The sequence below is a fragment of the Ctenocephalides felis genome, unplaced genomic scaffold, assembly GCF_003426905.1.
Source record: "Ctenocephalides felis isolate EL2017-DRISC unplaced genomic scaffold, ASM342690v1 CF-g0.4_SCAFFOLD_01604, whole genome shotgun sequence".
NCBI lineage: Eukaryota > Metazoa > Arthropoda > Insecta > Siphonaptera > Pulicidae > Ctenocephalides > Ctenocephalides felis.
Genome location: NW_020537758.1, coordinates 40,863,654 through 40,882,064, shown reverse-complemented (window position 1 = coordinate 40,882,064; position 18,411 = coordinate 40,863,654). Strand labels below are relative to the sequence as shown.

At 26.7% G+C, this 18,411-nt stretch overlaps 1 protein-coding gene across 1 annotated transcript in view; it reads right to left on the bottom strand.

Annotated features, from left to right (window-relative positions):
• The window catches only part of LOC113372321 (ras-related and estrogen-regulated growth inhibitor), a 52,996-nt gene that overhangs the window by 9,981 nt on the left and 24,604 nt on the right, over positions 1 to 18,411 (bottom strand). The window contains exons 3-4 of the mRNA XM_026612643.1: positions 16,072 to 16,208; positions 4,916 to 5,080 (exon numbers count right to left, since the gene is read on the bottom strand). Of these exons, the coding sequence (XP_026468428.1) occupies positions 4,916 to 5,080; positions 16,072 to 16,208 (302 nt within the window). The remainder of the gene's footprint in view (positions 1 to 4,915; positions 5,081 to 16,071; positions 16,209 to 18,411) is intronic.

The following is an 18,411-nucleotide window of genomic DNA, read 5'->3' as shown; positions in this document are numbered from 1 at the left end:
ATATATATATATATATATATATATATATAGGGTGGTTCTTAATATGGACATTTTTGAATTTTCTTGCTCCCAAGGGCTCAAATGGTTCCAAATTGTTAAAAAACAATTCTCTGACAATTTTAGCTCGTAATATTAACTTTTAGATAGTGCGCAATTCAATAAAACTTCGTATGAAAAAATTTTGAAATTTAAAAAACAAATTTTTTATATATAACTTAGCGACAAATAAATTAAAAGTGAAAATTCGTGTCATTTTTTATTGAAAGTTCGGCGCTCTGCAAAATTTTTGAAAATTTTTTCATGCTATTTCCTTACAAAACTTTGATTGAATTGCGCTCTATCTAAAAGACAATATTAATTTTATCACTTTGAAACCATTTGAACCCTTGGGAGCAAGAAAATTCGAAAATGTCCATATTAAGGACCACCCTAATATATATAAATAAATAAATATAAATATATATATATATATATATATATATATATTGACTAAAGGGTTTTGACTGTAACTACTCTGAATAAAAAATGAAACAAATATCACGTTGTTTGGAAATTATGAGATTTCGAATGCACCCTGTCGCTTCAGTAAAAGTGTGACCATTATTCGATTATTGTGATTAATTTTTATTACTTTATCAGCATAAACAGAATTACTAGTATTACAGTTAAAAATAATGACGCTATTGCCCAAAGTTTTTAAGATTTAAGACTTTTGTCATACTTAAATTTTCAAAATTTTTCGACTTTAATATGATCGCCTTTAAATTTTTTCACTAAAGTATTTTGTCAAGTTCCAACAAAAGTTAAAGCATCAATGTAGGGTTGTAAAATGGTTAAATATTAGATATATTCATCATGAAAAATTTCGAGTAAAAAACGTGATTTTTTTCCTATTTTTCCAGGACAGTTAGGGTCATTACTATCACCACGTTTCTGATTGACGTGGGGTTCTAGAACACTATGTATGAATATATATAAATATATATATATATATATATATATATATATATATATACATAAGTTGATAAGATCGTTTTAATTGGATTCTAATCTATATAAAATATGTGTAACGTTATGGGAGCATTGCATTTTGCTTCTCAGAAACACTTTGTTAAAATCTTGAGTTGTCTAATGGTATTGGCTAGAGAACAAATTAATTCAGACATTGCATTCGCTCTTTTCATATATATATTTGAAACTTCCATATTAGAAGTATAGTCCAGATCCAGTTGCCACCTACTACAAGTCAATACTTCCTCTTCATAATTTAAATTCATGAAATGTTCCAATATATGATTGTCAAGTTAATTACTTTGGTGTATTAATGGAAATCGGTCAGTCCTTTTTGGATTGATACTGTTTTGACCCAGTATAGCGCACGTGTCCATTCGGAATACGCACAACATTCGGAATATATTGCAATAGTTCAATAAGCCAGTCTGCAGTTGTTCACAACAATGAAGGATATTTCAAATTAATACTGAAACCTACGACACGTGCGAGCCAAAGGACAATCACGACAAATGAGGATTTAATAATAAACACTGGATGAGATACACAATTGCAAACATTTGTTTTGAGAATACACAATACCTACAAATGAATAAATTGATTATTATGGTTAATCAAATATTATTGTCTATGAAACGCAAAATTTCTATATTTTTAATAAGTTGTTTCAGATATTTGGTATTTTTCATCCTCATTAACCATTACTTGAACATAACACTAAAAATAATGATTTTATACATCTTGGATATTAATATATATAATACAACTATACCTATCAAATTATGATGCGTAGTCGAATAAGTAATAAGTGGTAGATGGCATGTGGAACATTAGTAATATTATCTGGACTGTGTTTCTCATATAAAAGTTCAAATTTTATGTTTAGTGCCAGCAGTACATGGAACATCTTAATTCGAACCCTCTCTAGCACATTCTGAGAATAGAAATGCAGTACATTCTTAACATTACACACTAAGTACTCAACAGACTTTCTACAAAATAAAATACAGTGAAAACGATTTTATGCAACTATATGTATATATATATATATATATCTATATATATATGTATATATATATATACTAGATGAACCGACAGACGTTGTCCTGTACCCACGTCTACAATTCAAAAATTCCAAAGTTTTCATTATCCTGTCCTATGCTTTTTAATATCTTATTTAAGTCCTGCTTCTGTAATTCATTTATAGTTTTAGCATAAACAGAATAAGAAATTCAGAAATAAAATAGTATATGCAGTAAAAAAACAATATCACACTTGATTTCACCACACAACATAATTGCTTCAATAATTTAGTCTATAATTTTCATAATCTCGTACGATATATTTGCAATTGCTTTTTGGCAATTATAATTTTTAAAGTACATTTTTTTACTAATAATTTAATAAACATTATTGTTTATGTTCAAATCTTAGATGAATTAATCTGTAAAATCTAGTTCATTTTAGCACTCTTCAATCTATGATCAACTTGCTAAATATTCCATATCCAATGCCAAACAAATGAATTTTTGACACATGAAACAAAATTCTAAATCATTTGTTAGTACGTAAAAATATTTTTTTGTATTGTTAAATAATTTAGTAAAGTAAACTAAAATGCGACAAGCTTAGTTTAAAAAAATAATGTATATGCATTTTCGGACTTATTGCGTTATTTATTAAACTGAATTATATAATTTTATCTACCAAACATATACTTATTCTAACGGATGACAGTTCAAATGTTTTTAATGTCAAACAATGATAATTGATTTTTAATATTTTTTGTCATTTATTTCTACAATATTACTTTAGTTTTATTGCTCAATAAATCTTAGAAATTTTCTTTGACAAACTCTAAAAAGAATTATCAAAATCCGAATAACCGTTTAGGAGAAGTATCAAATCATACACTCGTAGAAAACAATTTTATATATTAGATATGAGAATATTGTAAAATAATAGTCAAAGTAGTAACTAGTAGTACATAACATATATGAATATATATTATACCTATCCCAATACGAAATGGTGTACGTAAAGGTAAAGAGTTCTAAAATAATTCAAAAGACTGTTATATTTCAATTTTTGCTCATTATTCATAACTACTAGTCAAACAAATTGTGTTTGGATAACGATTGATTGAATATCTCATAAATCATTGCTTAATTTCGTACCAGAGCCAGTTTATGTCACGTTCGCATTTTAAACTATTGTTATATTAATATCTGGTTAATATGAGTGGATAGAAACAAACAAACCGTGAATTTGATTCCTGCAGATTTTTTTGCAATTTAAGAAACTTTTGTCCATAGCGTATGTCTAGAGAAATAATAAATAGAAATGCAAATTTTATATAAAAACATCTTCTTTTTCAGAACCTATATCATAAATATTGAATTACACATGAGTGGTATTAAATTATCACATTTAAAATTCATCAAAAACCGTTTCAAATTAAATGATATGATCACGTCTTGAGTATACGTAATTGCACTCACTTTATCAGCGTCGTTAATCCCTTTGAAGGTTTTTGTTAAGCAATTTCTTTTTAATTTTCCTTCGCATTTGAGACTTGCTAAATTACTTTTTTTAATTGAACGCATAAATTGTAAGAACTCTTATTATCTAATGATTTATTGAAACTTGCGTTTTTCTGACATTTTGAAATAAATTATTTTCATTTAATTAATGACTTTGGTGACATTAGTGCAGAGTGTTGAGATTAATTAGATACCGCAAATGCTTTTTACAAAATCGAAAGCTAAACTTGTTGAGGAAATCGATAGTATGATTACAAGGAAAGATAGAAGCATATAATATATTTTGCCCTTTATGTACACTTGAGGCTTTATTGCATATATTGCTCTAAATCATAACACAAGTCATACACAATTTGGAAACTTCAGGGTTCAGGAACATAATACTCCAGAGATCACAAAGCAATATCTGATCACATTTCGAAAACTTAATATATTCATGGCAACTATATTACTCTTAACCTATTATGTTATAATGTATTATATTCAGGCAAAACTACAATATTTAGTAAAAAAGAAGAGCTTTGTAAGTAATAAATAAATAACATAGTTTAAAATTTCTTGCAAGAGAGATTTTTAAATTAAAGAGCAAATATAGTTTTTATTTATCTTTGCATTTCAAAAGTTTCAGGGCTTCTTTGAGTACCATAGAAAAAGTGAATATAAATATATATATATATATATATATATAACTGATATAGAAATTTAAATTAAATTTATCCATGTATATGTTATTAGTATTTTAGTGTCGTCGTCGAAAAAATTCTCATTAAGTCGGAGAACAAATGGTAAAAAACAGTCATGAATTATTTACTATCAAATTAAGGCTAACTCTCGCTCAAAGTGTTGACAGTTTCCTTAATTTGTTTCAAGAAAATATTCCACAAAAGTAAGAATAATATACTATTACTTTCATATAAAATAAAATAAAATAAAAAAAATAACATAGGTATTTTAGATATTATTTTCTTCGCTGGATTTATATACATACATATGTATAGAACAAAAATACGGTGGAGCGATCTTGTACAAAAGCTCGCAAAAAGCTCGATCACAGGCTTTATGTAAATTCGAGGTTTTAGAGATACTAACAAAACCTGTTACAGTTTAAATACTTTTTTAGGCATGAACATAACATATATTCAAATCTATATGTTTGCGACGATACAAAAAAGTAGAAAATGGTATGAGTTTTATCATTCATAATAATTAGTAATGATTACAATTATCATTACTAATTATTACTGAAGTGAACAGCAAAAGTTGTCAGAAATATAAGTAGATCTTTAGTATGTTTTCTATCATTCTTTTTCATTCTATTTGTCTGATTTATATAAGTTTATAAAAATGTTATTTATACTTACTTTATTGGAATTCGAAGATACAAGTCGCCTACGCCGTTTGTTGTAGTTTATCAAAAATTTCAGTCGATTACATTCATCGAAGGAACATTTGTCTGTCACACTGTACATTAATATAAAAGCTTCGGCCCAACGAATATTCGCCTCGAGAGTCAGACATTCGTTTTCCTGAAATAAAAAAAGGTTGTAGACATATTTATAAATAGAACTACATAATAATAAAAAAATGTGAAAATGTTAATGACTAGTTAGAGCAATAAGAAATCTCAGGTTGCAAAAATACTATTATACTTTAACCATTTCAATTCCAAACTTTTAAATATAAATAAAAACAAGTTAGTTTAATTATGGTACTGAAATCTTTGATAAATAGCTAACATTTGTAATTTTCTGATCATTTTCAATACAATCGTATATAACTAAGCCCATTCATAAATAGCTTGAATTTACTTATGTTAAATAAAGCAGATTTAACCTGCCCCTTTTATTTTTATAAAATTATTATGCTTGTTTACCATGCAAATCTCGCTATTTATAAGTCAATTGTTAGAGTATCTTTATCGATAATAATCAGATATCAACCCACGGCATTTATACTAATTCGTAAATAAAATAAATCTAAAAATAATCTACAGAAAAGAAATAAAGCCGTATGACAATCAAAATCTTTTTGAATACAGTTAAATTTTGTAGTTTGAAATGGATAATTGAATCGATGTATTTCCATTTGATAATGCTAATATTGATATAAACTTTATTTTCATTTTTTAATTGTTTTTCAACATTGTACACGCATTGTATTAAATTAATATTTTTAAATATCTCTTATTGTCTATCAGTCTATATTATTCATAATATAACTGTTTCAAGTTTGTTTTCATTTGATTCGAAGGATGTCTATAAAAAAAAAACCAATTCCATTTCTTTACAATGACTTGCTGATCAATTGATTGCATAAAAGGTTAAAAAAGCACAAAAAGGCTAAAAACTATATATCATTTTATCACAACAACGTAGAAATAATTTACCGGGTCAATGCTCTCAGACGCTTTAAAGTTTTTTTTGATATTCAGACAAAACAATAGAAATACATCAAAGCAAAAATATTTCTCTATATCCACAATTTACATACCTTTATAATACTATACATAACAAATATATATACACATATATGAGTAAATATATTCATATATAGGCCATTATTGGCAAAAAATGCCATTCAAATACGTATTTTATTTGATCGAAACACGAAATAAGTCAGATGTTAAGAAAAGCGATATAAAAGGGTATAGAAGAAAGGATAATATGAATCCTTCTACATCCTTCGAACCCGTGTTAAAGATTTCTCGCAAGAAAAGCAATATTGCTAAATGTGTTCGAGATTTTCTCGTTAGGTATTTTTTATTTTCTTGTCTCTTGAGTGATAAAAGTCTAGCAGAACCTTTATTTGAGATTTATTGCGTTGCATTTTAAATCTCGGTACAAACAATGAAAGTAATAGTTTGAAATTTATTTATCACGTAGAAATAAGTGTTTTAAAATTAAATTAAATTAGTTAAGATTATCGAAAATTTTAATTCAATATTGTTTGAATTTTATTTACTTCGATTATTTAAAAAATTGACAAGTTAAAGATAAATGCCAAATACTTAAATTTTTAAAACTTACAGTTAAACGTAAATATTTTATAAGATAATTCTCTGAAGTATTCTATCTGTGAATCCATTTTTACTAGTTCAAATTATGAATTTTTATAATATAAAGTAATGCAGTGTGTATATTATAACATAGCGCAAATCATAATCATACTTATGTTATTATCATTATTTATAAGATATTCATTATCACCTTATTATAGTAGTAACATTGCTATTGAAATTTTATATTTATTGACCAAATATTGGATATCAATCATGATAATTATTTTCAATAATATTAATCAGAACTAGTAATCAATATCTAATACTGTTTGAATTTACAACAAAATAATCCATTTATCGATTATTTTTAATACTATATTATATACATTTTTTGTATTTGACTGTTTATTTATAATAACAAAAATAGACTAATAAGTATTCCTGAAATAATTAAATGTATGTTATTTTATATTTTTTACAACATGTTCTAATGTTGGATTTATCATTACGAATGTATGAGTTTGTGGGATGAATATACTTTTATAATAAATTAAATATAATATTTCAATAATTTCATAAACATTTTTTTTTCATGCACAATGAACATCTACACTCAGCATATTGTCTTAAAAAATTATATTATTTTGATCGGCAATAAATCTATGCAAAAAAAACGCAATGAAAACAATTATACTACTAATAACAGATCTTGTTTTTACGATTTAGCCTTTGACATATGCTTCGAATTCGTATATTCGGACATATATTTCATATTTATATATCTGTTATCATAAAAATCTGCTAATGACCACTTACTAACGATAATGATTTGACCTTTGCAATCAGAGAACAAAGTTTTCTATCAATAATTAATATAGCAGAAATTGTTGGGACTATCTGCAACTTGGTCAAAATAGTAGGTCAAAGCTGGAAAAGTTCTGTAATTAGTTTGTGGAGTATTAATTGCTAATACTCCTAAATCGGCGTAATGTATCGCTAGCAAAATGCTTTCAAATTCCAACATATGAAATACCACAAATTATTGAGATTAATAGTAAAATTACTGCTTACTCCTACCCTTATCATGCACCAAGTACTAACTCTAGCTTCATATCCTTAATTATAATTATTTAAATATTTTTTACTGCTTGGTTGAGAACAAAAAGTCTAGTAAAATTCCCTTCCAATCAAATTCCCAAAAATGTCAACAGTCACGTAGTAATCTCTTTCATATATAATATGTTTTTTGCCAACACATACCACTTTCCGACACGTCCGATATGATATGCCGTGATGAATAATAAAATGATGAATGATCCTAATATGGCAGAGACGTGCTCACATTAGGCCCTAAGACAATAAAAAATATACGCAAAAGAGGCAAAAAACTTAACCGATATAAATGCGAGCCTATTTACGACGGTATATGTTTTAGTAAGAGCTCCGGTGAATGTATAGAAAAACACCTTATATTTCTTAAGGTTCATAATATTAAGGTTATCACGTAAAATTTTTGTCTTCAACTTTTTGCAGTCATTTTAGACGCTCAAAATAGTTTTTTATATTTTTGCGACATTGTGGACTGTTATACCAGATATATTTGTTATCCAATAAAACTTTGTTACTCAATTGTCAATAGTTTATTAAACTATTCTTTTTGTATAGTATAATCTCAGACAATTTGATGAACCTTTTTCTTATATTATCAATATCATATTAACAAATAGAATCCAAATTTAAATATATATGATAAAATAGTAAAAAGCATCAAAACGAGATAGTAATTACGAAAATGTATTTAATTTTATGTATCTATGGTATAATTATATAATCAATTTTAAACTAATAAATAAATTAAAAAATAGAACTCTAATGCAAACGAGAAAAAAATGTGAAAATTATATCTTTAACTTGTCCATTGTCAATTATTTTCTCGAAGTATGTATGTACTTTCTCCAAATATTTAGACTAATTAAACAGATTCAGCTACTAAATTAAAAAAAAATAAGTCGATTTTTAGTAATTTTTATAGCAAGGATAAGAATTTAATAACAATAAACTTTCGAAAAGCTCCTCACTTTTGTTGATTCATTTTACATGCGAAATGAATTTTCTCTGTTCTGGAATTCTCGGCTTCGTCTTTTGTTGAGTTTTTCAATATATTTGCTGTTCTACACATAATATTGAAATACACACACACACACACATATATATATATATATATATATATATAAATTTAACAGTTGATTTTCATACAAATAGTAGGATCTGTATAAAAGAAAAAGATACATTTTTGCCTCCTACATGCCCAAATCTTTCGTAAGAAAATGAGCATATGCTATTAGATATTTCACATATATCATTACATTCTAAATCCACACAATTAAATTCAGCTCAAAAAAATCAGTTTACTAATAGAAAAATAATATGATAATTAAATTATGATTCATTAATAATTAAAACTTTCGTTTACAATATTCTTAATCGTATTTTCAGAGTAAAAATGCAGAATAAGGCTACACTACAAAATGCTTCCTTTGTAAAAGCTTTTATCGAAATGCACAAAATACCTTACATAATTGGATAAGAAAATTTAATTAAATAACACTACTGAATATAGTATTCAGAGTAAAGATTTATATAATAAGAAAAAATAACGAAAACGTTTACTGGGATTTCTATGCATAAAGAAATTCAATTAGTTTTATAACCATTGCTGATACACCTACACATTTTGCGATAAATCCAACTCAAAGAACATATTTAATACTATTTGATATATATATATATATATATATATATATATATATATATATATGAAATGAAATATGAAATCGAGTTTTATTTACATTATTTTGTATAAAACGAGACTCAGTTTTCAGAACTCAAAACTTTTTATATTGACTTTCTTGTATAAATATTATATCATTATATCATATTATATATTATTTTCTAAAAATGTAAGTTATACATTTTCTTAATTCTTAAAATTGAAAAACAAATAGAGTAATTTACATACTAAGGAAATATTGTTCATGATTGATTTTTCGCATTAAATTTTACAAAATTTCATAACTTATGTCCATTTATCAAAAGGTTATGTGAACAAGATGAATAATTGAAAAATTTAATACAATTATAATGAAAAATTTAGATGAGTTTAGTTAAATAAATTTAAAATTTAACTAGTGGGGTGGGTGGCATCGTGCCTTAAGGCAAATTGCTGGAACTTCCCGTACCGTAACGAAATGTTCGAGGAATACTGAATGTTTTCAAATAGATTATTATAAATATTGTAACATTGTCTAATATTTATAAGAATTATATAAACTGAATTGCAAAGTTGAAATTATTTGTTTCAACAAAAAACTAAAAAAAACAAAAAAAAAAAAATGGAACATAAATTTTTTTTTCCAAAATCAATTATTTTGTTAAGACAAGCAGAAAGTTTTTTGAATCATTTAAATCGGACGCTTAGTTCTCTCAAAAACTGCCATTTTTTACATATTTAGCTCCGTATCTTCGAAAAGGCTGGGCCTGCCTTTGCCAAAAACTAATAAACACTTCTCCCAATCATTACTAATTGAATGTTTTTTAGATCATTAAAATCGGATACTCCGTTCTCTCAAAAATTCGATTTCTATTTTCCGCACTCTTTACTCCGTATCTCCGAAATGGCTGGACCTGCCTTTGCCAAAAACTAATCAGCTCTTTTCCCTATCAATAGAAATCGAATGTTTTTTGAACCATTCAAATCGGTTGATCCGTGCGCCCTAAAACGTGACTGGAAATTTGTATCCACACATACATACACACACACACACACATACACACACACACACACATCCATTTTTTATGAGGTATGCCAAAATGTTCAGAAACCTTCAAAACGTGGAGAAATGTAAAAATTTTCAATTCCGATTTTCGGCCCATTACAATAACTTACCCTACGGGAAGTTAAAAATATAAATAAAATATGAATATTTTCACATATTTTTTGTATTACAACTTTTCTGAAAATGGTGAAAAGTGGGAAAAAACTACATCAGTTTCATTGTTTTACAATTTTAAAATAAATTCAATATAAATGTAAATGAAGCAACATTGTGTTCTGTGACAAAAGTTTTAACGTGGAAACAAATGCAAAAGCTCTGCACAATAAAGAGGACTTACATGATCTGCGAATGCAACGTAACTGATGAGTTTTACATAATAATCTGTTGCTGAGAACAATTGCTGACGGAACACCTACGTAGAGAAACTGATTTAAATGCAGAATTTAAATACGCCCACATTCAATATACACTTCTTTGTATTGCTAGTAAATTACTACAAGGAAAAGTTAATGCATAATGTAAGAAATTGCTATTGGATTTGAAAGATTTAATATTAGAAATATTAAACAAAGTTATAAATATTCACACCTACATATATTATTACACTTTCCCTACATTATTTTTTTTCGGATGTATGTATGTGTTTGTTAAAATATTTCAAAAATTTTGATGTTGAAATGTGTGAGATTCTGTAATATTGATCGGACTCAACATTTTATTTTCGAAACTAAAATCACCGACAAGTGTAGATTGTACATCTAACATTGTTTATAAAATTGCATGTAAAAACTGTGAGGCTACCTATGTCAATGTAAACTTGTTCCAACAAACATACTTCATCTTTCTTCTTTAGAATTTCATATCTAAATCAGTAAAGTTAGCTGTTATAAGGAATATCACTACCGTACCTTTTGCACAACCGTACCCAGCCTACCCCACAATTCTTTGAACTTGTTTACCCAAATATGTATATATATATATTGTGTAAATTTCTGGTCTTCATACACAAATAAATTTCTACACCTCTATGCATTTTTAAATATAATTTTTAGTGTATTATTATTAACTTCTCGTAGGGTAATTTATAGTAATCGTCCAAAAATCGAAATTGAAAATTTTTGCTATTCTCGACGTTTTGAAGGTTTCTGAACATTTTGGCTAACCTCAGAAAAAATGGATGTGTGTCTGTATGTATGGATAAAATTTTTGGTCACGTTTCCGGGCGGACGGATTAACCGATTTCAATGGTTCAAAAAAACATTTGATTCTTATTGATAGGGAGATGTGCTGATTAGTTTTTGGTAAAGCTAGGTCCAGCAGTTACGGAGATAAAGGGCAAAGAGTGCAGAAAATAGAAATCGAGTTTTTGAGAGAACGATGCATCCGATTTGAATGATCTAAAAAACATTCAATTAGTAATGATTGGGAGAAGTGGTTATTAGTTTTTGGCGAAGGCAGGCCCAGCCATTTCGCAGATACAGGGCTAAATGTGCAAAAATAGCAGTTTTTGAGAGAACTAAGCTTTTTTTTCACAAAAAAAAATTTTTGTGGAAAATAATTAAGATTTTATTTTTAATTCTGGCTAAAGTTCTAATATACAAATAATTTCAACTTTGCAGTTCAGTTTATATAACTCTTATGAATATTAGACAATGTTATAATATTTATAATAAGCTATTTGAAAACATTCAATATTCCTCGAACATTTCGTTACGGTACGGGAAGTTCCAGCAATTTGCCTTAAAGCACGATGCCATATACCCCACTAGTTTGAGTTTTAATGAATGCCTAATTCAGAAAAAAAATTGATCGCATACATTTTGATATAGAACACATTTCACGAATTGTAGAATAAAATAAATGTATATTTTTTTGAGGAATAAAAAGAGTTTTCCATTTGACATTTTTTCATTACTTGGCCGATTTGGCTGTTCTCATATTATGTAAATATTATATATCGTTATAATGCGAAACGCAAAAAATATATAAATCCTTCGTATTAAATCTTGTTAATGTGGATGGATTATAGCATATGTGAATAAATAAATGCCTAATTACTTTTTGTTTGCAAATAGATAAAAAATATATTAAAATTCACGAATGCATAATTGTAAATTCATAATTATATATTTCCAATATTATTGCAACAATATAAAAAACAATGATATTTTTTATTTTAGCCACTGAAACAATAAAACAAATCAGAAGTATAATAGTATATATTTCTATATAATGAACTTCAATTTCTTAGAGAACTTTGTAAAATACTTATTTTATAACCACTATTTTTAAACTATTCAAGGGCAATTTCTAAAAAATGGTCCATTAATAAAGGAATCGATTTGTTCTCAAAAACATAAGCAAAATTGAATCAAATAATAATTATAAATGACTACATATCTGAGCAGTTATTTTTTTATGTATCTAAAATGATCATGATGCACAAAAAAATGTAAATGATAGGTGTAAGTGACATGTTCACTTAAATCAAGGTGCAAAAACTTCCCTATATATGCAAATAATCCACATAATACGAAATGAGATTTAGCAACTTGCGACGACACTTTGATTTTTGTTCCAATTTTATTGTCAGAATATTTAGAATGACTTGAAAGGAAAACATAAGGTTATCAAAAATTATTTAATATAAGTTTTATAAACTTATTTAAAAGTATCGTTTTTGTCAATGGAAAAAAAAATGTTACGATTAATATTATATACCAATTAATATATACAAAATCGAAATTTCTTAAAACTAGCGTCTCCATCCACTCATTGTATTTATTGATAACAACAACGTACAAAATAATAAAATCCTAATATAAAACAACAAATATTATATAAATGAAATTATTAAATAAAAATCAGAGGAATGGGTTATCTATAATAAAAAAACTGCAAAAGAAATGTTGACGAAACTGAAAGTTTTATCCATAAAAATTAAATATTTATAACTTTACAGTAAACGTCATATAGCCAATTTACTAATGTAGTTTTTTCTGATTTTTTTAAATTTTTACAACATAGTAATTAATGAAAAATAAAACTTGCACATGATCGAATGTTGAATAAAAATAAAATTATCATCATGAACTACAAGGTTGGCCATTTAAAGCAACAGGGCAACCCCATTAAGTTTTTGCAATCGGAGCCAAATGGGGCCAAAAATTTAAGTAACATATCTTCATAAACTTCAAATAAATTAAAATCAAAACTAAAATAATTAATAATTTTCAATATATATTTTAACTGAAATTTTACAGGGCCCACTCATAGAAGTTTGATCACTACTAGTAGACACTTGACATCAGCTAATTAATCATCGGCATCTAAGTATGTCATTGATATGGGTCAATTTAAAAAACATTAGGGAAGGTTAGGTCATTTCTAATTATCATTAACTGTCCAAGTTGTCCATCCATTCATCCGTGAGGGAACACCCTATTATGCGTTTAAACCCTTATATTATGTGGTATCAGGTTTCGCCTCCATATCGGGTTTCGAATCGTTACAAGTACGTAACTTTCGCAAATACGTCTCATGAATGATGTTTTATTCAGAGAGAAGACGATGCCTTTTGAAAAGTTATAGGAAAATGCAATGTGGGATTCGGTAGACCTAATTAGTTAACTAGAAATTCGAGTTTGATAAGGGTTATGAATATTCATACGTCAAAAACTTAAGATCGATTTCATATGAGGTTGACATATAGAACCAAAATATGTTCTCAAGTGAGCATAACCTTTCAAAGTAATAATAAAAAAATATCAATATCAATTATAAATAGACTAACCGGTGGGTTGTCATCAAAATATACTTAAAACTCAAAACTCTAAAACTCAAATGCTCTAAAATTTTGAAATAAATACTAATGTACAATAATAATACGATATAGTCATTTTCCTTACAATCCAACTTTCGAGTCATTCTAAATTATTTCATGGTGATAAAAGTACGTACAATTTTGTCAAAAATACTCCTTTGCCCAATTCAATATTTTATAAAAGTCTATGGTGACACGTGTTTATTAGTTTTATCTGATAATCAGTCGAGCCATATTTAACAAATATTGTTAATAATTTTGTCATACATTCTACTACCATATTCACTAATTAAAACTTCAAAAACAGAGATAATCTAATTTCCAAACATTTCAACAAATGTTCAATTTTGTACATTCGCTTGCGATGAATAATACAAAATTATATGAATAATACTAACTAAAACAATCTAACTATAGTAGTTTCTATTGATGGAAATGCTGTAGCACTAGAAACTACCGGACAAACAACCGGATTTTAATTGGTACACAGAATTTAGTTAGTTATTTTAGTTTTCATACAATATTTAGATCAAGCACTACTCTTTTAAAATGATTAAAATATCAGGCAACATAATTTTATAATGTGGAAATTGACACAATAAGCTAAGTTTGAACTTTGCCACATTTATTTTTTATTTATTTGTACAAAACCACTTTTGTCACTTTTAGAAAAAAACAGTAGAATATTAGACAATATTAATTTTAAATTATTTCCTTATAAGTAGGTGAAGACGTGAGCTCAAACAAACTACGTACGTGAGTTTCTACATTTAGTATTGAATAATAAGAAATATAAAATTGTTTGACAAAGTAACATAACTATAAAAAAAAAGAAAAAACGCTCTACGGATTGTATACTGCAATAAAATTATAATGAAGATATATTGTAAAAAATGTCTGTACGACACAAAGTATAAAATAATAAAATGACAAAAAATAGCAAAAAATGCTGCGATGTAGATGAAAGCTTTCTAGTGACAAGTTTCCATATGGAGAAAAACAGCCGATTAATGAATGAAAATGCTAGCAATAAACGGAAACATAAATTTAAGAAGTAAAATCAAAATATGGGATCGAATGAGGAAAAAATCACTGCTCTCATATTTTGGTCAAAAAGTATTAATTTATAACCATCCTCATTATTTTTAATTATTTATTCTCAATATTTGACTCAATAAAATTGCAAAATAAAATCTAAATTTTCATTGCTAGATGAACTACTATGTTTATTGAGACTATAAGAATTTATAAAACTAAAAGAAAATTAATTTTTCTATTTTCGCGGTATAATTTTCAAAATTTCAATTAATTTTTATAATTAAATCATTTTTCATAAGTCTATAATTTTTAAATTGTTCGGTTTGACTATCAATTCTATCACCATGCAGAGTTTCATCAAAATCTCAGAAGAGTAAACATGAGGTTGTAAGGTCAAAATTTAGAGAAAAAATGTTTTTTTGGCATGTGTTTATTGCCGATCAAATTAATATTATTTCTTAAGAATATGCTAGTTTTTATGCATTTAAAGTGTTTATCTCCAATGAGATATCTCCTTATTTATTTTGTGTCGTATGGCCATTTTTTAAATCTTCAGGTAAGAGATTCCTCACTCATTTTTTTTTAAATATTTGTTTGGTAATTTTTTGTGGTATTTTTTACTTCTTTCTTATATTACTTCATTAATAGTTCTTATATTTAAGTCTTTATGTAGACGGTTGAGTCTAGAGTGTCATTCGTAATATACCCTCAAGCGTTTAAAAAAAATGTTGACCTCAAAAATTTGCTTACAAAACGAAAAATTCTTGTAATTTTCTCTCCAAGCAAAATGTTCTGGACTATTACATATTATTATTCACTTACATGAGGTTGGCCAGCTGTGTCCAGAATATCAAAATACACCATTTCGTTATCCATGACCGTATGGAAAGCGTACACTTTCTCAAGGCTGGGATCGTACTCTCCGATATACCTCCTCGTTATGAACCTTACGACCATAGCTGGAATAGAGACAATAAATTATAATATAATTTTATCGTACTTTCGAAATATATTTTAGTATACCTTTCTCAATATTTTCATTCAGTATCATAATGGAAAAAACAAAAATCTTTACAAAAAATAGAGTGCGCGTAAGGTTCACACGCGATTGAAGTAAAACTTATTTGCTACTGTACAAGATGGCATTTAAGTAAAAATAAATACATCATATAACTACTGAGTTGTTTTTTCCAACAAGTCAAAGTAGTATACAATGTACCTTTACGGCGGACTATTGTAAATCCATTAAATTTACTGAATGTCCTATACTGGACAGTTGTAAATAAAAGAGTTAATGAAAAAAAATATATATAACAATTTTGAATTATGTTTATTAGTAATATGGTAACACTCATGATGCACATTTTTATTATGTGTCAACCATTGTGCACATTTATATAAAAATAAATTATATAGTTATATATTTTATAATAGCATTAAAATATATATATATATATATATATATATATATATACAGGCCCGGTCCTGGGGTCCTTAGCGCCCGCATGCAACTTTTTTTCTAGCGCCCCCCCCCCATTAATTTTACCTGTTTTAACAATTTATCATTTAAATTATATAAATATTTACATAATTTTTCAAAAATTAATTTTTAATTATTCTGGATTTAGTACGCAAAAAATTAGGTATAATCTAAAAGCGTATAAAATTGATAATAAATTTATTTAGAAAATCGAGGCAATTCACGGGTTTATTATAATCAAATATTTTTAAATTTTCAATTATTTTTAACGTATGTGCAATATTAATATTTGGGTTTTAAAACATTTTACTTATTTATTATGCGATTTATTCTATTGAGCAAATCGTGCTAAGAGAGCTAAAAAAACTGCGACTCATAACACTTGTATTTTATGTTGGATTTCTAAAATTTTAATTTAATTTAATTTTTCATTATTTACAATATCCAAAACTGCGTCGCAAACTTCTCCTTATTGATATCGTAAGAGCCTAATTGTATTCATCCTTTCCCGTCATATTCAGAATATCAGTCTGTTGTTTAAAGTTAAATTTTTAACATATTTTAAAAGTATTGTTCAAAAATCAGTAAAAAATGCAAATAAATTTCACATTTCTTGAACTATATTGTAAAAATAACTAATTATAATGATATGTATTATTTCTGCATAGTTAAATTATTAAATTTGGAGTATGAACACCACTCAATATAAAAAAAAGCCTCAAGATTTTTGTTCCAAAGTAAATTTTGCTTCTATTTATCATATTTGTTCCATTTCCATAACCCTAACCACGCATGTCTTCAACATTCAATTTAGTTCATCAGATGCGAAACATTTGCAACAAAAACAAAAGTTACAATTCAATTTCTCGGAATAAATATGCCATTTTCTAAGCACTGACTCCCGATTTTTCATTTTTCCTATTATAATTTGTTTATATTTTTCAACAAGTTCCGTTTCAACTAAATGAACTCGCAATTTTTCGTCAATAATGCTCAACAATTAATTTAATCTTTCGCAGGTTTGCGCTTATGGGATCGAACACTAGATAATTTCTTTTTCGATTCCACGGTAACTTAAAACAAAGAAGAAATTGAATAAGTATATTTATCAATAAACAGAGCTGTTATTTACTAATTTGCAGAGTTATTAATCGATTAATTGTTTCTACTGATATCATATTGCAAAATAAATATGATTTTTGTGTCTTCGTATCCCTAGTTAAGTTGGATTGTTTATTATAATTTATTAAGTATTCTAAATTTTATATAAATAATATATTATAAATTTAATTTCCGAAACACGTTTTGGCGCCCCCTAAGGCGTGCGCCCGCATTTTTTGCATGCATCGCATGCAAGGCAGGACCGGCCCTGTATATATATTTAGAAACAATAATGCAATTTAAGTCATACTTAAAATATGACATGATCGGTTTGTCATTGTGATTAGCATTTTGAAATGAACCTTCATTAGAGTAATGAAGTAATTGCTGATTAATAATTTCTATAATATTCGTTCACATAGTGGATTATGTTAAAAAAAGCTTAAACAAATATTGTTTTTGCAACATCACTCATCATGTAATTGTGTTTGAAGAACTTCACGTAATTGAAATTAACATACATTCATTGACTGCTTGTATTTTTTTTACTTTTTGGCGATATAATCTCGTTCTTTGAACAG